General features: G+C 37.5%; 1 protein-coding gene across 3 annotated transcripts in view; it reads right to left on the reverse strand.

The window, feature by feature from the left end:
- SESN3 (sestrin 3) overlaps positions 595 to 23,273 on the reverse strand; it is an 81,501-nt gene continuing 58,822 nt past the window's right edge. For all 3 annotated transcript variants that reach the window (XM_018059864.1, XM_018059865.1, XM_018059866.1), the window contains 6 exons: positions 21,833 to 22,069; positions 20,855 to 21,029; positions 14,661 to 14,779; positions 13,644 to 13,834; positions 10,699 to 10,843; positions 595 to 8,441 (listed from right to left, as the gene is read on the reverse strand). In XM_018059864.1, coding sequence (XP_017915353.1) covers positions 8,355 to 8,441; positions 10,699 to 10,843; positions 13,644 to 13,834; positions 14,661 to 14,779; positions 20,855 to 21,029; positions 21,833 to 22,069 — 954 coding nt within the window. In that variant the 3' untranslated portion in view covers positions 595 to 8,354. The remainder of the gene's footprint in view (positions 8,442 to 10,698; positions 10,844 to 13,643; positions 13,835 to 14,660; positions 14,780 to 20,854; positions 21,030 to 21,832; positions 22,070 to 23,273) is intronic.

Consider the following 23,273-nt stretch of genomic DNA (forward strand, 5'->3'; position numbering starts at 1 on the left):
CAAAGTCTCCTTCCTAACTCTTTATTTCAATTAGCAACAGCACTATTCTCTGGGTTTTCTCAGGCATCCAATGAGACTCATCACTGTACTGCTTATTTCAAATCCCTTCTTACACATCACCCAATCTCAAGCAACTATCTCAAGAAGGCAGTTATCTCCCTCAGATTGTGGTACAAAAATCATGGATCCTAGAAATCAAGTTACTTAAGGCCACAAAGCTTAAGTGAAAAAGAATAAGCTTTGAATTCAAGCTCTAACCCCAGGTTCAATGCCCCTTTCCCCATTCTACCTTACTATTTTTGGTTAATAAGAGATAATAGTGAAATTAATTTTCCTATTTCTGAGATCACAATGGACAGTTTCAAAGGTAATAATAACCATTTTGCACAATTTACACTATTCCATTAATGCAATATTAAGTGGTTGTAATAAATGTCATAAGAAAACTGTGGGTCAGGAAGAAATAAGAGGGAAAATGACTCTTACAACAATGCTGATATCTTTCAGAATGCATATCCAATAATTAACAAAACCTACACAAGAATGCTTCTTGAATATTCAATTAAATATATATATAAAAGTAAACAGTCAGTGTTCAGTTTTGCCAATTTTATTGAACCAATAAAATTCCTACTAATAACAATGAAATAAATTTCTGCAAGTATAAATGTGATACAGTTTAACAAAACCCATTGTTCTGTACCTATAAATAGATTTTCAAAATGTCATAAAAAGTGCAGTTATGAATTGTTAACATGTTAATACACAGTTGCTTTATTTCAAATGTGTTTGCCTTGACTCACCAACGGTTCCTTCTGTAGCTGTTCAAATAATATTACCCATCCCTCCAAAAACAAAAAAAAGAGGCATTAAAGCACTAGAATATTACACATAAACTGATCCATTGAGGTCAGCTTTAGTCAGAATTGTAAAATCAGCAACATAAGAAAAATAAAACCTAGTTATACATACAAAAAGCTTTCATGGGTTCTATACTCTTCTTAACTGCTGACTCATGTGGAAGGCATAATATTTGAAAAGGCTTATATGGTTAACTAACTTAGACTACATCTACAGCAGGGTCTGATTTGCCAGAACAAGTTTAAAGTGGCTGTTTATCAAGTTTGTTGTCTTCAGAATTGAAGCTATAAATGTAAGATCGCCATTTGACACTGAAAATTGTGTGAATCCTAAATTGCATCAATGATCTATTTGATAAAAGCTTATTCTAATTGAAAACCTTATATAGTAAGAGACTGATAGATATATAGCAGTCTTAAAGATCACGTCATCCGCCTCACATTAGTCCAAAGTCACGTGCTTCGTAAAAAAGAAAAAAATTACAGTAACAAAGCACAGGACTACAAAGGCAAAACATCACAGCTTCTGATTACATGGAATAAAAAGTACCAAGGAACGCAAAAAGATAATTCTGTATTAATACTGATGAATTAAAGAACTATAACAGACATTTCACAGCATGCTACATATATCACTCACAACTTAAGGATAAAATGATGTCTAAAATTGAAAGATAAGAAGTTGGCAATCTGATTTCATGTGCAATTCAGCTACAAAGTCTTAATATATACATTCATGATGTAGCTGCCCTGCAAAATCAGGTTCTTTTTTAAAAAGAGAGATTTCAAGTTCAAATTCTATTTCATAAGCTAAAGGATACATCCAGTTCTTCCATGACCAGGAAAGTTATTTTCAGGGTTGAAGGAGCTAATCCAAGTAGCAAGGCCATGTTCCACGCTGACCTGACAGGGTTCTGTGTAACCTTGCTCCAACTGTGCATGTGGCTGTGAGTATTCTATCAGCATGGAGAAGATGCCAAACTGGCTTGTGGTTTGCTTTCTGTGTCTATCTTATCTGATTGAAAAAAGAGTAGATGTGAAAGAGAAAAGAGGAAGGGAAAAAAATGGCATTTTCTTTCCAGGGAAGATATATGGATGTAAAGGGAATATCTGCACTAGGTATAGAGTTAGGAAGGATGACTTCCCTTGGTGAACAAGGGTAGCATTTAACGCTTTCCCTTTATTTTAGAGAATCAGTGAAATTCAGGAAGGAAAAAACAAGTCTCAACGTTACAAAGGAAATTTCTTGGCTACCCAACTGATGAATTTCCTTGATCCTACTTTTTGATCCTTCCTTATCAGATTTGGGAATCAGTCGAGAACTTGTAAAGATTGATTAACTTAAGAAGGAGATGTATAATCAGTTTCATTCAGTAGGTGTCATAATGCATGAACTTAAGCTAATCAGGATTGATAAACAATACTTCAGCATTAAAGACTAGAGAATCTCTCTCCTTTTGATTTTTTTATGAAGTTAAACTGAGGAATGCAAGAAAATAGAGTGCTTTAGCAAATTTATATACCCAAAATTACATTTATCATAGTTAGACTTACTAACATTTGATGTTGTACTATGAGCTGTAAAATAGAGTGTTTGTTTTAATGGCCATTCTATAGTATGAATTTCATTACTTCAAAGATTTCCACAAGCATTGAAAAGAATCAGGTATTCATCTCCTCACCCCACCCCCCACCCTCATATTCCTTCTTTTTCAATTCTGGACCTCACGGTGGTGCACTCATAATTAATTTAAAGCTAGAAGGAACATTTTATAACATAGGATTTAAGAAAAGCTTCCTTTAGGCTCTATTTATTCAAGTCTCATTTCTTAACCAGGCATATATTCATTCCTGGGCCCTTAAAGGTATTTACTGGACTCTTTTCGAGTTGGGGTGTTCACAAATGGGCGTGGAAGGCACCCAGATACCACCACAGATCATATTTTAATGTGTTCTTTCCAACAGGGTGGGGTTTGTCTTCAGGTCAGACTAGTGTCTACAGATGAACACGCCCCCTATTAGAAATCTGACAGCGTTCATCTACGGACTGCGCTAAGCAGGCATCGGCCAGACCGGAAGCGCTGTGGCTTCTTCCCCTTCTGTGCGCTCCCTGTTCCTGGATGATACTGCCTGGATATCCTGGAAGTATGCCAGGGGAATAAGGACTATGAAGGAAGTGCATTCCCTTTTCATCTCACAGCTCATTTTCCCCAGCGAGAAACAGGGTAGGAACAGGGGCTACAAGCTTAGTCTAATGAGGGAAGCTTGATCAAACCCTTAGGTAGCCAATTTTGTGGTATTTTATCTATATTATAAATCCAGTGGGCTTCTGTGATCCAATGGGTTCACCTAAACGCCGTTTATCATATGTCCTTCTATTGGAAATATGTTTCAAGGCCTAAATGACACCCATAAAACAAATGTCAGAAATACCACCCATGTCTATGCCAGAAATTCCCTGTTCCACTGATTGGTTACAGATTAGTCTGGACTGCTGGAGTTCTTCACTTTACATTCAAATAACGTGGACTAATGCAGGTATTTACTACCTAATATAGATCCAGGTTAAGATGGCATGTCAATCACTTTAAAATCCTGCTAAATGCTAAATTCTGCATGGTAGAAATAGTTCGATTTCTTATCATGTATAAATATAAAGATTCATACTTTGATAGAAGGCAAAACTCTTCTATGATTTATTTAAAATATGGAAGTAGTACTTCTGAACAACAGAGAGTGAATCCATGAAAATGGTTGGATACTCTGAGTTTATAGGCTCTTCGGGGATGAGGTAGAGGAGAGCAAGATATTCTGGCAGCCGGGAAAGGGCAGAACAGTATAGGATGGATGCGATCACACGTGGTGCTACATAATTTCCGGTAGGGGATCAAGGTCAAAGGTGAGCCAAAATATACCTAGATGATTGAGGGATTTCAAGGGAGTTGGGACAAGGTGTATTCCTCATGAATGGAGAAAAAGTAACTGGGAAAAGTAAATGCTGGTGATGATCAGCAGGTGGCTGGTGATGTCTGGTTTGTGAAAAGGCATTCACACCAAGATGGGCCGAGGGGAGGGGAGGAGAGTGAGCATGGTTGAGGCTGAGGCACTTGCGAGGAAGAGCAAGCAGGCAGGAAAGGGTGGGCTGAATGCAGGCAGGAGCTCCAGCAACAGGAAGGGCTCCTTTAGACCGGGTGTGTGATGCTGAGGGCAGCCATGCTAGTAGTCATGGTTCATGCGTTCTTTGAAAACTCCCTTCCTCACAGGGCTCTGCCTCGACAGGTAGCTCTACCTCTGCGATCCATTTCACTCCAGCTGTTTCTGTTCTAGGTCTCACCTGAGCAGACACTACTGATGAAGCCAAATTAGCAGGGAAGTAAGTTCCACATGGAGGGGGCACTGAAGTTCTGTTGACTGAGATGGATACATTCATGTTACAGTACTGTTTTAAGGAAAGACTAATTTGATTCTCAGTCTTCAGATGGATATAATCGGGAAACAGAGTTTATGATGATGGCCACCTAGAATAGGTTCTGACTATGAAATTAGGTAACTTAAAACTCAGTCTGAATAGAGGAGCCACATATCTTTCAGCTTCCTGTTAAATTATACTATTAGCAAATTTCATATACTATTTATATAACATTATAGTTGCATAATTTCCACTCCATGCAAGACCGTCTATTTGCATAAAATAAGAAAAAGTCCCCCTAGATAAAGAGTTTAAGGTCTTGCTTTCCAGAGGAATGATTTAGAATTGTCTTTAAAACGCAACATAAAACAAAAATGAAAACCTCATTTTACTAGCACAGTGCAGATAATTTTCATAACATGCACTGAAATTTATTTTTTTCCCTGATGAACTGCCCTTAGAGTTTAAAAGAATCTTACCACCATATAGGCATGTACTCTGCACAAAAATGGTGAACTATATTTAAGTACACATTTTTAACTGCTGGTTGATAATTTCATTTTGCTCTAGCATAAAAATTTAAGATTTTGGATTTAAAAACTCTGTAAGGTGGGAAAAAAGTTGCTCAGGAATAATGTTAACTAGGTTTTAGAAGCATTTGAAATCTTTAAGGGACTTTATAGCACAATTAAAATAGGGGCTCTGGTTCAAATATGATTGTGATATAGAGCTGACATTGAGAGTGCTATTCTAAGACAGTCTTGTGTTGTTATTATTTGGGTTTAAAGCTATAATTACAAGCCAAGACCATGCCCCGGATTCCACATTAGCCATCTTTTACTTAAAAGGTACCCCAAATGGGACAAAGGTTCTTCCTGAGACTGAGACAATATCCTTAGCTCAAAAAGGTGAAGAAAGTTACAAGTTGTTCCATCTCAAAAGCCTGCTTTCCTCTAATTATCACCAGTCCATCTGAGGAAGCTGAATCCGAAGGATTTAAGGAGGCACCTGTCTGGCCACTCCCACAGTCAAGGGACTGGGCTCACCATTTAGTTTCAGAGAGAGGAGTATTTGGATTTTCTTAAGGTGATCTGAGAAAACTGAGCATTCTAACTCTAGCGGGAAAATTCGAAATTCCTAAGTAAACAGAGAACCATTTCAAGCATATACATCAATGGATTATTAGACTAATTGGAAAATAATAAGCAACGGAGTTAGAGACTTCACATTCACATGTGCTTTTTGTTTTTTTCACGTACATGTGCACATCTCAGTTTGGCACAATGTGAGCCCAAGGGGTAGGTTAGCAGATCGTATAGTCACATCATGACACCAATTGAACCAGAGAGCTCTTTTAAAAAATATCACATTTTAATATAAAAAGCTATACTATAAATTACTACATAGTAAATTCAATACTCTGAAAAAATACCACCCTGGAAAACCGCATCAGAATTTCAAGTTTGCAGTAGCTGAAGTTCACAGCAAACTCACTGTACAAACGGTATTCACAACCTAGAAGGCTGTGCAGGCTGCATCTTGGCAGGCGCTCTGGCACCTCCAAAGTCAATTTTTCTAGGCTGATTCAGTGAGGTTCATAAATATCTTGTTTTATTTTTATTTATAGTTCCAAGTCAACTGATTTTCCTGATTAGTGATAAGATACATCTATGCTAAGCTAAAAAGAAACTTTGCTAGGAAAGAGATCTAGTAAAGGCACTAATGATATTCCCATAACCCAAACTTCAACTCCTTACATTTCTGGGGCAGGGAATGCAAAAACAAAAACTAAGTGGCCATTTTAGTTACTTAAACCTTGTTTCCCCTTTTGGTTTAAAGCTCTTATGATGTTCTATGAGAATTTCTCCTCCTTTTCAATATATAAATTATTTTTCAACCTCTAATACAGGTCACCTGCACAAAAACAAAGGGATATTAGCTGAAAGAATTCTAGTTAAAACAACAAAATGTCAAGAGTAAAGGGTATCCTCAACTTGAAAGTTCTAAAATTAGGGAAGTCAAATGGACATGCACTTGTCATTTGTATTTTGCCATTCCCCTAAATACTTTCTTTGTAGTTAGTACCTATCTATATAATGTGATATGGAATAACATCAACATATGGTATATGCAATAAACCAAACAGACTCGATCTGGCATGAGTTCTTTGAATAATCTTTTTAAATAAACCACCCTGTCTTTAAAAGTATTAGCAGTTTTTTTCCTCACATGGAAGATTTCAAACAAGATCCTGGAATCTAAAAATGCAGAACTACCTTATATTCATAGGTGTACAGTCATCTTTCTATTTTCTTACCTAGAACAAAGCCTAACAGAAAGCAACCTGATGGATTGTACCAGAAAAGAATGATAAATGGAAGGGGAAAATGATTGACGAGAACACTAGCCCACAATTCTTTCGTGAGAGGAAAGAAAAAGTTAAGTCCTAGATTACAAGTCTAAAATGAAATCTTTGTGGGAATGCTAACGGAAAAATTTAACTATCTTCTTTACTGTGAAAAAAATGGATTAAAAAAAAATTAGCATGTTTGTGTAAAATTCAAGTCACCCTTAGTTAACTAAAAAGTGTTTAAGCAGTGCAGTCGTGTCCTACCAGATAGCTGTGAGCATCTCTTTAGGCACTTTACTGGTTCATTAACATAGTACAAATTAAAGCTATAAATGTACAGCGTTGTGCTCTGTGAAGATAGTCTAATCAAGCAACATAAACCAATGCAAAAATGTGACTTTGGGGATGCTTTTTCCTCCCGTAAGACTTGAGATCTTTTTTAAACCAGTTGTCCAAAGAGATTGTTCTGGGAATGGGGATGCTTTGGCATTGTAAAAGGAACATTGTTCAACCCCAGGAAGGCAAAAGCCTTGTGCAATAAAGAAATCTGAACTAAATTTCTTTATAGCTCTGTGGTAAAAGGACACTTCTGCAGTGACATACATAATAGGGGGAAAGTTTGTTGAGTCTTTCTCTCTCTCTCTTTTTTTTTTACATATTGCACTCTTGTGTTGTTGTTCAATCACATTAATGCATAGAAACACAATTTTTTACCTTTGAATAATCAACTGTTCAACCTATCGTAAGAAAAACCATGGAAAGTAAGTTCTAGAAGCCTAACAGGAAAAAAATATAGGCATATTAACCTTCCTCTGCTTACTGTAACATAGAAAACACTATGAGAAAAGAAAAATGTGCAAAGATAATTTTTGGTCAGTTTTGTGTGGGTACATGTTTATATGTGCCAACTAAATGAACTGTAAGCAGTCCTGTGAGCACTGATTACTCTGATGACTGAGGATTACTGTCAGTGATAGAAAGGAGTGTGCGTAATTCCACTTTGAATATATACATCTGATATGGAAAACAGAAGCTTCTGTTTCAGAAGAGAAAGAAACTAGCTGAATTTGGCATTTCAGTAGCATGCTATAGAATTCATCATGATCAATTTCACATTAAATTATGGACAATGGCTGTATCACATTTCATGTTATCGCCAATAGCAGTAAAAAAAAAAAAAAAAATAAAAAAAATAAACAGTGCCTGACAAATAAACTCCTGGAGACACAGATGCGTGTCCTGTGAGCAGCTTAGTTCAACAGCACATGCTTCTCCTCCACCAGGTGTAGGACACAACCTTAAAATTCTAGAATAGCCAGAGGAGGTCATTCATTGCTGAATTCTGATATCTGGAAAACAATTGCTCGAGTAGATTGTAAGCGCTTTTCCTTATTAAAAAAAAAAAAGGAAAGAACAAAAATACACATACAAACCCCAAAGCACTGAAGTTAAGCATTAACAAACCAGGTTCATGATTTATGATCAGTATCCAAAAACCCAACTACAAACAATGCCAAGTAGTGCTCCTCGGTATTATTTTTGCAATTGTTAGTCATGTTAAGCATCAAGGAAAAGAAAACACATCATTGCACATTACAGCCGCCCCCAAAAAACGGCTAAAATTTTGACACTAGAGAATTGAATAATGTTTGATGCTACATCACAAACAGCTTCTGATGTATATCCTATGTGAAAAGGTCTTTACACATATATGATATCTTCCCTGGGTGATGCTTCAGGTCAAATGCCGAGTTATGGCACGAAGAGCATAGAGAAGCTCAGCTTGCATCCGTGCTTCCATTAGAAGTAAATTGACATGAACCTAGAAATCAAAGTGTTACCAATTTAGTGACCATTATAAACAACTGAAAAAACTTTATTTCATATATCAGACATTCACAAATGTATTATCACATTAGGTATTATAATTTCACCAGTTTTATAGACACACATACAAACACACATGCCTGTGTATGTTTATGCATGCACATGATGTAATACTCATAAGAAAACTGTTTATTAAAAAAATGTGAGCAGTAAAAATGACCCCCTAGAATCTTAAAAAGTCCAGTAATTTTCTTAGGATAGCTGTAAAGTCAGACAATCCTTTGGGTTATAAAACAAAAATAATTTTTGCAAATTATGGTTCTCCTACAAAAAATACTTTCTTCCAGATATAAAATTTTACATGGCTGAAAATCAGCCTGTACTTATTCCTTGGAAAGTTCTTAAAAACATGTTTTACTATTTACAGGCATACCTCATTTTATTGAGCTTCTGCTTTAACGCACCACATAGACACTGCTTTTCTTTCTTTTTTCACAAACTGAAGGTTTGCGGCAACCCTGCATTGAGCAAGTCTATTGGCGTCATTTTTCCAACAGCATTTGCTCACTTCTTTGTCACATCTGGTAATCCTCACAACATTTCAAACCCTCCACCACAAAAAAGATTATGACACTGAAGGCTCAAATGATGGTTAGCATTTTTTAAATCAATAAACTATTTTTTTATTAAGGTACACATACTGTTTTGTTTTTAAAGACATGATGCTATTATACACTTAACAGGCTACAATGTATTATAAACGCAACTTTTACATGCACTGGGAAACCAAAAATTCATGTGGCTTGTTTTATTGTGATATTGACTTTGCTGCAGTGGTCTAGAACCAAACCCAGAATATCTTTGAGGTATGCCTGTACATGGGAGAAACCAAGGTAAAAATCTGAAGCTTAAAGCAATCTGAAATTAGTATCTGGTAGTTTACTGAGTGGTGGCTAAATTTTGGTTATGTGTTTTGTGGTGTGTAAAGTAAAAGTTTAGCACTGGGCTTTGAAGTATTATGCTGGGAGATTGAGGGCAAGAGGAGAAGGGGGTGACAGAAGATGACATGGTCAGATGGCATCACTGACTCAAAGGACATGAATGTGAGCAAACTCTGGGAGATAGTGAAGGACAGGGAAGCCTGGAGTGCCGCAGTCCATGGGGTTGAAAAGAGTCAGACATGACTAAGGGACTGAACAACAACAACTTAGACATGTTTAGCTTGCCTAGAGTCTCTCATATACAGCTGTGAACAAGCACCTGGGGGAATTTTTGAGGGGGATTCATCTCATCAGACAGGTTAAAATAAGCACCCACATACCTTCAAAAGCTTTTACAAAGAAGTATGATACATTTAAATTATTTTGATATCTTTCTATAGGTTAGATATGTCATTGGATCTACTCTCTTGATGAGTAAGGAGAATTTCTAGATACCACTGAGCAAAGGGAGAAACTGTAATGCAAACTTATAAGCAGAGCATACAGCTCTGTCAAGGAGAGATGCTGGAGGTAACTGGGTGTTCATCTGATGTGTGATTGGCTCTAAGACTTCAAGAAAGACTGCTAGGGGTCACGGTCATAACATTCTCTATCAAAGTCATATAGTTAATTAGTTAATATTAGGACTCTAAAAAGGTTTTCTTACTCTCAAGCTTAGGAACTGTGGTATAAATGGAAGATTCTTGTATCTAAAGGTCAATAGACTCATGATTTAAGGCCATACTTATACTATACCATTATATTGGTCATTTATTAGGTCTTAAATAATGTTTCCTATGTATTGATATTTCAATCCAAAAAATTCCTCATATAATAATATACTTGGCTCAAAGGTCTGAATTATATTGTCAAATCACTAAATTACCAAATTGGAATGAGAACTATTGTTCTGATAGGTTAACTGTAAAATGGCTAGAGTGAAAAAAATCTCTAAATGGATATGCCTTCTGGGCCAAGATCCAATTTTCAGATCCAATCTTTCAAAGGCCAATGCTAAGCTTTTACTTTATACACCACACTGGGCAAAACACATAACCAAAATTTAGTTATCATTCAATAAATTTTGGTTATATGTTTTGTCCAATGTGGTGTTTTAAAACATTATAAAAAAAACCCCCAAAAACTGATGGCCAAATGATGCCACGTCCACCTTCTCTGATGGTGCTGATTTATTACTATTTTCACATTTAATTTTTCAGAATCATTACTCCTTACATGGAATATATGTCTATGTTAAGTCATGAAACACACCTTTTCTGAGTGTTTGAACTGACGCCAGTAACTATCATACATGCGCTTGGTAGTCCTCTCAGGATAGCAGGTCACTGTCTTAATGTAAACCTTCAGGCTTCGTTCAAGTAATTGATTAACTTCTCCATAATCATAGTCATCATACCTAGAAGCAATATGATAACAAGCTTTAGAATGGCAGAATCAAAATTTCTGATTTCTAAAGTTATATCAAGACACAATAATTATCTAGTAATTAAATGCCAAAAGCTCATTCATTAACTCCTTTAAATAATAAATATTTGAGTGCCTACTATAAGCCATGTAGTTTCCATGTACTCCTTTAGGCACTGATGAAGCACAAATGAACAAAATAGACAAAAAGCCCTAGTCTCATGGAATTTGAATTCTATTGGAGAAAAAAGAAAAATGAAAAAGAACACCATATAATACATCAGACGGTGACAACTGCTGTGGAGATAAAATACAGCTGGGGGCTGGGAGGAGAGCTGTGATTTTAGATAGAGTGGGCAGGAAGGCTTCTCTAAGAGACTGACATCTAAGCTAATACTGGGAGGAGGAGAAGGAGCCAGTGTAAAACCCTAAGGGTCTTAGTGAAAGTGAAAGTCGCTCAGTCATGTCCGCCTCTTTGCGGCCCCATGAACCGTAGCCTGCCAGGCTCCTCTGTCCCTGGAATTCTCAAGGCAAGAATACTGGAGTGTGTAGTCATTCCCCTTCTCTAGGGGATCTTCCCGACCCAGGGATCGAACCCGGGTCTCCTGCTTGGCAGGCAGAGTCTTTACTGTCTGAGACACCAGGGAAGCCCCTAGTATCTCAAGGAAGAGGGAATGATCAATTATGTCTGACACTACTGAGTAGGCAAAGAAGACACCACGGAGAGCTGGCCGAGGCAAGGAGCTATGGAGAGATGAAGGGCAACCTCAGAAGGAACAGTTTTGTAGTTTTGCTGCTATGCAGGAGTAAAAGCCTGACACTGCAGTCGGTTCACAAGAGAATAGGGGATAAGAAAATGGTGACAGTAGGTATACAAAATGTTTTCAAAGGGATCTGCTGTGCATGAGAGCAGAAGTGTGAGGCAACAGTCAGAGGGAAATTAAGGATGAAGAAAGGATTTTTTTTGCGATGAGAGAAATAAAGGCATGTTTACATATTGATGGGAAAAATCCAATTAAGAGAGTAAAGCTAATTATGCCAGAGAGAGAAGGGAGAATTGCTAGAAGAGGGATCTTTAGATGAGAGAAGATGGGATTCTGTGCCCTAGTGCATAGGAGTTTAGATAGTTCATTCATAAGATGAGAGAACAACAGCATAAACGGGCACAGAAATAGCTATGACAGTAAACGGAGCGGTGGGAGCTTGTGGGCTTTTTCTGTATTTTCAGTTTATTTTTAACCCAAACATAATCCTTAGTTAAAAGAAAAAAACAACTCAGGGATTTTACATAAGCTTTATTTAGTAGCACCCAGCAGAGGAAATATCACCAATTTATTGCCTTAAATATAATATTATTTTGAATATTAATTTATAACATGTATTGAATTAAAATCTATTTGAATTAAAATCTATTAGTGTTTATTTTCTTAATTAGCTTGGTATATTAAGTTTTAAAATGTGATGATTCTTTCTAGAATAGTAAATGGGTAAATAGTGGCGCTACTATTTACCATCATAATGGTATCTTTTAGGTAGAATATTTCACATTAGTTGACTTTTCCAGGAAATCTGGGATTTTTAAGTCAAAGTTTTAGAAACCACTTTGCTTAACAAATAGAATTCTAATTCCATTCCATAAGGGCTTTGTGATACTATATCAGAAAGGATACAGTACAGAGTCAATTGAATATATTCATAACTGGAGATTTTCTCTTTCGGCAGATCTATCTCCATAGATGTCTTCAAAACCTAGCTCAAAAAGGATGTTCTCCAAGAAGCGCTTTCCTGATTAGACCATTCAGTCTTACTCCTTCACTTTCAGTCCTTTCAATCCTAACTTGCTAAATTTAGGTGCCACTAATTTATTCTGACTTACAATTTCATTTCGGTATTCTTACATGAGCTTATGTAAGTTTTATGAAGGCAGACTCTTAGTTTCATTTATACCCAAATTATACCATACCTTCAAAAACCAACCAACCAACCAACCAACCAGCACTTGCTATAGTTATCTAGCAGGATATCATGGGCTTCTCCTGTGGCTCAGCAGTAAAGAATCTGTCTGCAATGCGGGAGATACAGGAGAAACAGGTTTGATCCCTGGGTCAGGAAGATTCCTTGGATGAAGGCATGGCATCCCACTCCAATATTCTTGCCTGGAGAATCCCATGGACAGAGGAGCCTGGAAACCTGTAGTCCATGGGGTCGCACGCAGGCAGACATGACTGGAGCAACTGAGTACGTCTGCACAATGGCATATCATATATACTTCAGAAAGGTTCAGTTCTTCCAGGAGGGATTCTCAAATGGAGAGTTTTTCTACTGTCCCCAATGATTACTTATGTTTTTTTCCCTCCTTAGTAAAATTTTACTACTGTATTTATATGTGCATATTAAGACTTTTAAACAAAGAAAAATGCTCTTCTATAAAACAGAATTAATTTTTTATAGTCAGGAGTCCACATGTAATTTTCTCCCCAGAAGTATATACTCTTAAACAGGAAAAAGGTAAGACTCCTGTCAGAATTTTCATTTAGAAACATGTACAACTGTCTCTATATGGCTTTCCAGGTGGCGCTAGTAGTAAAGAACCTGCCTGCCAATGCAGGAGACATTAGAGACACGGGTTTAATCCCTGGGTTGGGAAGATCCCCAGGAAAAGGGAATGGCAACCCACTCCAGTATTCTTGCCAGGAGAATCCCATGGACAGAGGAGCCTTGGGGTCTCAAAGAGTTGGACACGATTGAAACAACTTAGCATACACACACAACTGTCTCTATGACAACCATACCTGATTCCAAACATACAGTGAACGTAGTTAAATAAAGCTCTGCGCAGCATGGTTGTGTCAACATCCTCATGGGTGGCCATAGTGTTATAGGTGAGATTGTAGACCATGCGGAACTTCTCGTCAAGAAGATGTCCAATATCAGAATAAAGTCTGTTCACCAGGGAGAACCCGTGATTTTCCCAGGTATAGTCCTAACAGAATAAAATGTATCACAAAATGGTCACTCTCCATTTCAAGTCTATATTTTTGTGAAGTATAACCACTGAAGCAAGTGGAGATATTTCAGTCTGTAATCCTTTCACGGATTCTAAGTCTGTCACTTTACCAAGATTGCTATACCAACACAACAGTTTATAGACGGGAGGACCATGCTGCTTCCTCACTGGGTCCAGGATGAGGCACACTGGTGATAAACTCTGGCTACTTCCTGTGGTCATGTACTATGCAAACCATGCCCTCATCTGGAAGAACCCCAGAAGGCCCTGGAATAGTCCTACATGACTAAACCTGCTCAGCGACACGGATGGCTAGCAGATCATCTGAAACAAGCACAGAGGAGTATGTCTTTGATCTCGCCTGCACTGTCTTTATGAACCACATCACTACTGTGGTTCTTATCTAGGGATGGGGAACAGGTGGCCCTTCAGCCCATAATTATAGACATATGGCCTTTCTATAAAAATGCATTCTTATTATAAATGCGAACATGTCACTCAGTTTCTTGCCTGCTTCTCTCCAAAACATGAACATGATACTACTACCATGCAATAATGCAAGTAACCACATAAAGCAGTTTCCTTTTGCCTTCTTGAGGTTGGAGGTAGAGGGGATGATGAAATAACAATCCATCAACTGGGACATTGAATTAGACAAGGCTAAAAAGTAGGTTAAAAAAGATATTTATAGATTCTATCAAAATGATCAATTAGTTTCTTTGGGAGTCAACTTATTAAACATTTCACAGTTAAAATGACAGTATCTCTTCTCCAATTTCTCTGAATTAAAGGCATCTCATACCTGAGCTCGGAATGTTGGCAAATGTTCCTCCCCTCGTCTGGCAAAGTCTTCATATCCAAAACCAGGGTCTTCAATATATCGGGAGACATCAGATGTTATAATCATGTCATCCTCAAAATCTAAGGACAATAAGAACAATCTGGTATTAAGGAAACTGTACAGAGTTAGAACAATGAATTAACTGCATTTTCTTCCAATTTTTCACTATAGCTTTTCCAAGGATTTCCACAGTGATAATATTGACTATATGCCTTCCATTCACATAAAATACCTTTTGCTCAAGTTTTGAATATAATTTCATTACTAAATACTGGCAACTGTAACATTTAGCTGTAGCAAAAAAGATCTTCATGACCCAGAAAATCATGATGGTGTGATCACTCATCTAGAGCCAGACATCCTGGAATGTGCAGTCAAGTGGACCTTAGAAAGCATCACTACGAACAAAGCTAGTGGAGATAATGGAATCCCAGTTGAGCTTTTTCAAATCCTGAAAGATGATGCTGTGAAAGTGCTGCACTCAATATGCCAGCAAATTTGGAAAACTCAGCAGTGGCCGCAGGACTGGAAAAGGTCAGTTTTTATTCCAATTCCAAAGAAAGGCAATGCCAAAGAATGCTCAAACTACCGCACAACTGCACTCATCTCACACGCTAGTAAAGTAATGCTCAAAATTTTCCAAGCAAGGCTTCAGCAATTCATGAACCGTGAATTTCCAGATGTTCAAACTGGTTTTAGAAAAGGCAGAGGAACCAGAGATCAAATTGCCAACATCCGCTGGATCATGGAAAAAGCAAGAGAGTTTCAGAAAAACATCTATTTCTGCTTTATTGACTATACCAAAGCCTTTCACTGTGTGGATCACAATAAACTGTGGAAAATTCTGAAAGAGATGGGAATATCAGACCACCTGACCTGCCTCTTGAGAAACCTGTATGCAGGTCAGGAAGAACAGTTAGAACTGGACGTGGAACAACAGACTGGTTCCAAATAGGAAAAGGAGTACGTCAAGGCTGTATATTGTCACCCTGCTTATTTAACTTATATGCAGAGTACATCATGAGAAACACTGGGCTGGAAGAAGCACAAGCTGGAATCAAGATTGCTGGGAGAAATATCAATAACCTCAGATATGCAGATGACACCACCCTTATGGCAGAAAGTGAAGAAGAACTAAAAAGCCTCTTGATGAAAGTGAAAGAGGAGAGTGAAAAAGTTGGCTTAAAGCTCAACATTCAGAAAACGAAGATCATGGCATCTGGTCTCATCACTTCATGGCAAATAGAGGGGAAACAGTGTAAACAGTGTCAGACTTTATTTTTGGGGGCTCCAAAATCACTGCAGGTGGTGACTGCAGCCATGAAATTAAAAGATGCTTACTCCTTGGAAGAAAAGTTATGATCAACTTAGACAGCATTTTGAAAAGCAGAGACATAACTTTGCCAACAAAGGTCTGTCTAGCCAAGGCTATGGCTTTTCCAGTGGTCATGTATGGATGCGAGAGTTGGCCTGTGAAGAAAGCTGAGTGCCGAAAAATTGATGCTTTTGAACTGTGGTGTTGGAGAAGACTCTTGAGAGTCCCTTGGACTGCAAGGAGATCCAACTAGTCCATTCTGAAGGAGATCAGCCCTGGAATTTTTTGGGAAGGAATGATGCTAAAGCTGAAGCTCCAGTACTTTGGCCACCTCATGCGAAGAGTTGACTCATTGGAAAATCTCACTGGGTGGGATTGGGGGCAGGAGGAGAAGGGGACGACCGAGGATGAGATGGCTGGATGGCATCACTGACTCAATGGACGTGAGTCTGAGTGAACTCCGGGAGTTGGTGATGGACAGGGAGGCCTGGCGTGCTCCAATTCATGGGGTTGCAAAGAGTCAGACATGTCTGAGCAACTGAACTGAACTGAACTGATTCAGGAAAAAATTGACTGAATTAAAATATCTAAATATTAGTTTAGCCAAAAAGTTCACTTGGAATTTTCTGTAAGATGTTACAGAAAAATGTAAATAACTTTTTGAACTTTTTGGCTGACCTTATACAAACATTTTTTTCCTAAATTGACCTTAAGAAGTTAATTTTTTTAAAAAAAGGAGTTAAATTAATATTCTGACAAATCTAAAACTCTAATTTTAATTCTATTTAAACAAATATTTCAAACTCTGGACCAAAAGGAAATAGTACTTTGCATATTATCCACATTGTTCTGCTCCTAGGAGATGGATACAAATAAAATACAGAAAATACTATGTTACAGTAACGGAACATCATTCTAATTTGAACAGCAAAAAAACTAATAAATGCTAGTCAACTCTGTTACCAAGCTATAGAATAGTACCCTTGTAGAAAACTTCAAACATTTTCTTCAAAAGACTTGAAAAACTATTCTTAGAACCTCTAAATGGAATCTGAAATGCTTTATCATACTGATCAAACCAAGAAACTTATTATAGGGAAAAATAAGTTTCTATTTCCATTTTAAAACACGGTAAGTCTACGAAAATAACTCAGCCACATAGTGAGTCATTTTTCTTTTATCTTCGTGTGACCAGCAAATTTCGTACTGGAATGGTGAAGAGTAAAGAATGAAACAACTTATTTCCTAATTTATAAATGATGTAGCCTCTTGTTAAAATCAGAATATAACTTTCCACCAAGGTCTAAGACTTGCTGGTCAAAATTCACTTTAGAAGGCAAAAGTCCTTGCTCAAGCATCCAAGAAGGGAGAGACTGACATTCTAAAACATACTTTCAACAATAAGAAAAGGGCTTCCCCAGCAGCTCAGTGGTGAAGAATCTGCCTGCCAGTAAAGGAGGTACAGGTTCGATCCCCAGTCTAAGAGGATCACACACGACATGGAGCAACTGAGCCTGTGTCTCAACTACTGAGCCTGTGCTCTAAAGACTGAGTGCTGTAGTTACTAACACCCGTGCGCCCAGAGCCCCTGTTCTACCACAAGAAAAGCCACAGAAATGAAGTCTGAGCGCTGCAACTAGAGAATGGCACCACTACAATAGGCAGGACATGGAAGCAACCTAGATGTCCATCAACAGACGCTTAGGCAAAGAAGCTGTAGTATGTACATACAATGGAATATTACTCAGCCATAAAGGAACGAATTTGAGTCAGTGATAGTGAGATGGATGAATCTTTAAAAAATTTTAAAAAGAGAGTAGCCCCCACTCACCACAACTAGAGAAAAAGCCTGTGCAGCAATGAAGACCCAGTACAGTCAAAAATAAATAAACAAAAATTAAAAGAAATAAAACATTTATGTCCTTCAAGCTCTAGTCGTCTTAGAGAAGCTTTAACAAATCAATGTCTAGGGAATTTCCTGGTGGTCCATTGGTTAGGACTCTGAGCTTCCACTGCAGGGCACCTGAGTTCAATCCCTGGTTAGGGAACTAAGATCTTGCAAGCTGCCCAGCATGGCCAAAAAAAAGATAAATAAATAAATAAATACTGTCTGTGCCATCTTTCACTGCCATTCAGCTCCTAACATTTCAATTTCCACTGCAACTTTTTATTTCTCTGTGAACTATTTGGAAGTATACTATTTCATTTCTAAACATTTGAGAAACTTCTAGTTATTCCGTACTGATTTCTAGCTTACTTCTGTTACAGTCAAAAGTTATACCCTATAAAGTTTAAATCTCTTAAAATTTGCTGATATTTGCTTTATTAACAGTATATGGTTGATATTAGTAAATTTTCTATGTGCACTTGAAAACAATGGTATAGGTCGCAGTTTGGGATATAGTGTTTTATTTATGTCAGGTAAAGTATGCTAAATAAGTTTACTCTCTTTTTCTGGATTTTGTGTCTACTTACTTTTAGTTATAAAGAGATGTATATTAGAATTTTTCACCCCATGTGACCCCATGGACTGTAGCTGCCAGGCTCCTCTGTCCATGGGATTTCCCAGGCAAGAATATTGGAGTGGGTGGCCATTTCCTTCTCCAGGGGATCTTCCTAATCTAGGAAAAGAACTTCCATCTCTTGCATTGCAGGTGGGTTCTTTACCACTGAGCCACCAAGCAAACCCAAGTTTTTCACACTTACAAAAATTCATGTCTAAAAGTAAATGCATACTACTTTAATACAATGCTTGCATTTTAAAATATTGGCTTCCCTAGAAGGTTTACCCTGTGCTCATTACTTTCCTTTGTCCCAGTTGTTTTCTCTGGATGATTTTTTATAAACAACTCTTGATTTTAACTCCCAAACATATACCGATAACTTCCAAAACTTCATTTTGGGCTTAAAACCCTCTCCCGTTCAACCCTGGCTTTCCAAATGTGCAGATCAGGAGCATGGGCATTATGTGAAGCCATGACTGAAACGTAGCTTCTCAGGTCCTGGCACAGACAGACTGAACACAAAAATCTTCTGCATTTCAACAAGATTTCTCAGTAATTCACATGCATATTAAAGTCTGAGGGGTACTTGTAGCTGTTTCCAGACTGGAGGTTTTATAGACATTACAACTCAACATGTCGCAAATATGGCTGGCTACATGATCTTTAAGGCTGGAAAGGTCATCATGATAAGGCCTCTATCTACCTAGTCAGCTTCCTGTTCACAATACCTACCTTATGTGTCACATCCTAACGACGCAGAACCAATTGCTCCTGCACCCACCATCCTGTTTCCTCACCACTGTGTGCTGGCTCAGGCAGGTATGCTATTTACCACCAACTCCCCACCCCCTAGACACTGCCTGACTCCCCTGCACTCAAGTCTCTAAGGTTTAGCTCAGAGCCAAGCGGCTAGGGGAGGTCTCTCCCTAGGACCACTTCTGTCCACCTCCCTCCCTCTCAATCACTGGCTCCATTTACTCTTCACATTCTGCTTCATATTGCATTTCTTTCTCTCCCACTAGCAATGAGAGCCTGCAGAGGGCAGCAATCATGTCTCATTTAGCCTGGAAACATTAGTGCCTACCACCCTGCTGAGACTATGTGGAGTACAATAAATGTCTATAGTATGAATAGCAAAGCAATAACCAAAATGCTTCTTTATATTTGGGATTTCCTGCTGGTCAGAAGTTCTGAGAAATCATTATTAAATATACTCAATTTGGTAGATAAAATCTTTCATAAAAGAAATCACTGGGGAAAAGATAAAAGAGGGATCTTGCTCTTCCTGGTAAAATTTCTGAAAGCTATTGGTCAGTGTCATATTTAATATTAACAAACCAGTCATGGCCAAATCAATTACCCTCAAGATTTATGAGTCTGACTAACCTTACAACTAGTCATTTTGAAGCCCTCTTTTAAACCTACAGAGCTCTACTTTAAAAACAAATGTTATGTCGATTGATGACTTGGAAGGGTTTAAGCTTTCAAAGTCTACTGATTCCATGCTATTTTAATAACATGTACTATGTGGTGTTTAATATCTTTTTAAGTTGTAATTGAAAAGTTTCTCTCCTAGTTCAAAGTCTCTCAGAGTATTAGGAAAAGAAATGTACTTTAAAGACTAAAGCAAAGAAGCCTTTTGATACAGAAAAGCCTAACTTTTAATACAGGATGAATTCCTCCAAATTCAACCTAAGAAAATGACCTAAATAATACATTTTTATATAATTCCAAAGGTTTCTGCAAAGAAATCCAAATGCAAGTGCAATGTAACTTTAGTGTAACTTCAGAAATAATCTGGAAAAAAGCAGCATTGTGAGAACAATTCTCCCACATACTCCACACCTACGAAAAAGGAAGAGATATTTCTTACAAATTACATCTATTGAAACAGGATTTTACTTATCATTTAAAAAAAATCACACAAGTAGGATGGATTAAATACTCTTATCTAACTTTATAAGCAGTTGGTCTGCTCTGAATAACACTTTATCCAGGATAAGAGCATGAACTACATACACAGCTGAAGTACCTCTCAATTGGATCTGAAATATATTCAAAGATGCAGCAACACAAGAGGGGAAGCAACAGCATCAGCATCAGGTAGAGGAGAACTAAATAAGAGGAACACGAAGTGGAATCATTCCATTACCCACATGGAAAATACTGAAGGTGGTCTGAGGCGGTCAGTCTGGGTTCTAAGAACAACAGGGATCTTCCCGACCCAGGGATGGAACCCGGGTCTTCTGCATTGCAGGCAGATTCTTTATCATCTGAGCTACCAGGGAAGTCAAAGGCAAAGAGAAAAGGCAAAGATAGTGAAATAGAAAAAGCACCTGAATGAGGAAATGAATGAAAAGTATCTCCAGAGACCACAAAAAGACTTTCTTTCTTCTCCTTCTCAAAGCGAGTGGTCATTTCTTCCTGAGACGCCTCTTCATCTTCCCTTTCTTCTTGAAGCCTTTTCATTCTTTCCATTAAGGCCTCTAGCTCACTTAGAGAATCGACAATCTGGAGCCAGAGAAGATAATATTGGGTGTTATTAATATTAAAATTTGTTCTAGTAAATGTCTCCATCTCCTAATATCATCTTATGTACAGTGGCACTAGCATAGTCATTAATTTCCTAAGTGGGCTTCCATTAACTCCAAAGAAAATCACATGGCAAAATCAAACATTTTCAGAGGTATGGTGTTCCTGCTTCAGCTGTAAACACAGAAAGTTTATATGAATGGATTTATTTAATCCAGAATTCTACTGGGTTGGCCAAAAAGTTCATTCAGGTTTTCCCATAACAGCTTTCAGAAAAATGCAAACAAACTTTTTGGCCAACCCAATACAACAGAATTTGATATATATTAGATTATATTATCACTTGTTTCTAAAACTGGGGCAGTCTTACAAGCCTTATGATTTGTAATTGCTTTAAGAGCCTCCTTAAGACAATTCAAAACTTCAGCAACAGGTTAAATTTTTAGGGTAATAAAAGATTATACAAAATATTTCAAGCATATAATATCCTATTTAATCAGATAATTTCTCTAGATGTTTTTAATGTAGCAAGTTTAAAGGCAAAGTAGTAGACAAAAACAGTTAAGAAAACAAACCTAACATGTATACTATCATGTAGAATTGAATCGCCAGTCTATGTCTGACGCAGGGTGCAGCATGCTTGGGGCTGGTGCATGGGGATGACCCAGAGAGATGTTGTGGGGAGGGAGGTGGGAGGGGGGTTCATGTTTGGGAACACATGTAAGAATTAAAGATTTTAAAATTTAAAAAATAAAAAACTAAAAAAAAAAAAGAAAACAAACCCCGAAGTTGCTGCCTGTAAGGGATGCATTCTCTATGTTGTTGTCATTAGCGAGATCACACACACAGAAGTTGTTGACTGGTATTAGCCTGAATCCATTGGAGATTTCTGGATCTCTTTCTGGATTGATGCCACTACCAAAAACAAAGCTTGCCAAAGCATGATAATGAGCCAGTAGGACCACAGCATGTACCAGTTCAGGCAGAGACCAATTATTTTCTCCAGTTTTGACAAGTTTCTGAAATGAGAAAGCCAATCAAGAATAAAAGTGAAAGTCATAGAACGTTACAAAGCAATTTTATAAAGTATGGAAAAATGTATAAAATTTCATATGTCCATTTATAGTAATAATACTAAAAATTTAATTTAAACTGTTTCATATATTAAAGATACAGCTTTGGTCAAACAATATTACATTAAACTTATCAAAACTAACAACAGAATTACATTGTAGCTTCTCTGAAATTCCTTGTACATATAATGGAGTTTCTGTTTCCAAAGTACTTTTCTGTATTATGCTATTTTAATAAGGTATTTTAGAGAATCCAAGAACATTGATGCTAGAAGGGACTTTAAAGTTTCTCTAGCAAGACCATTCATTTGAAGGTTTTAAAGGTAGAGACTGTACCTTAAAAATAACAAATATTTAATTCAGTAGGTAAACTTTTAATTGTCTTTTAGACATTATTTCTGACAGAGGAAGAACCTACAGCAGATGATAGACACTGTAGAAAACTACCTCACACTTGAAGGGACATTTAAAAAAAATCTGCTCTATTTAAAATGGATAACCAACAAGGTCCTACTGTACAGTACAGGTAACTCTGCTCAATGTTATGCAACAGCCTGGATGGGAGGGAAGTTTAAAGGAGAATGCATATGTGTATTATGTATGGCTGAGTCCCTTTGCTATTCACCTGAAACTATCACAACAATGCTAACTGGCTATAATCCAATACAAAATAAAAAGTTAAAAGAAAAAACAAAACCAACAAAAACAAAACAAAAATATCAGAGCATTTTTTTAATATGCTATTTTATTGGATCCTCCAGATGAATGGGCTTCCCTGATAGCTCAGTTGGTAAAGAATCCATCTGCAATGCAGGAGACCTGGGTTTGATCCCTGGGTTGGGAAGATCCCCTGGAGAAGGGAACGACTACCCACTCCAGTATTCTGGCCTGGAGAATTCCACAGACTGTATAGTCCATGGGGTCGCAAAGTGTTGGACATGACTGAGCGACTTTCACTTTCACGTTTTCCAGATGAATGTTGGAATCATAAGTGAAGCCATTACACACAATAATCATTACAATTCCAGCTATTAATCCATTCAAGGTTTCCCCCATCAATCTTTATCTAATTAATTTATCTCTCAGTGTGTGTATGGGGATCTGTTCTCAAATCTAAAACTTTCACTTGGCTCACTTCACATCTAAAAAC

This window comes from Capra hircus, chromosome 15 (assembly GCF_001704415.2).
Source record: "Capra hircus breed San Clemente chromosome 15, ASM170441v1, whole genome shotgun sequence".
Classification (NCBI taxonomy): Eukaryota; Metazoa; Chordata; class Mammalia; order Artiodactyla; family Bovidae; genus Capra; species Capra hircus.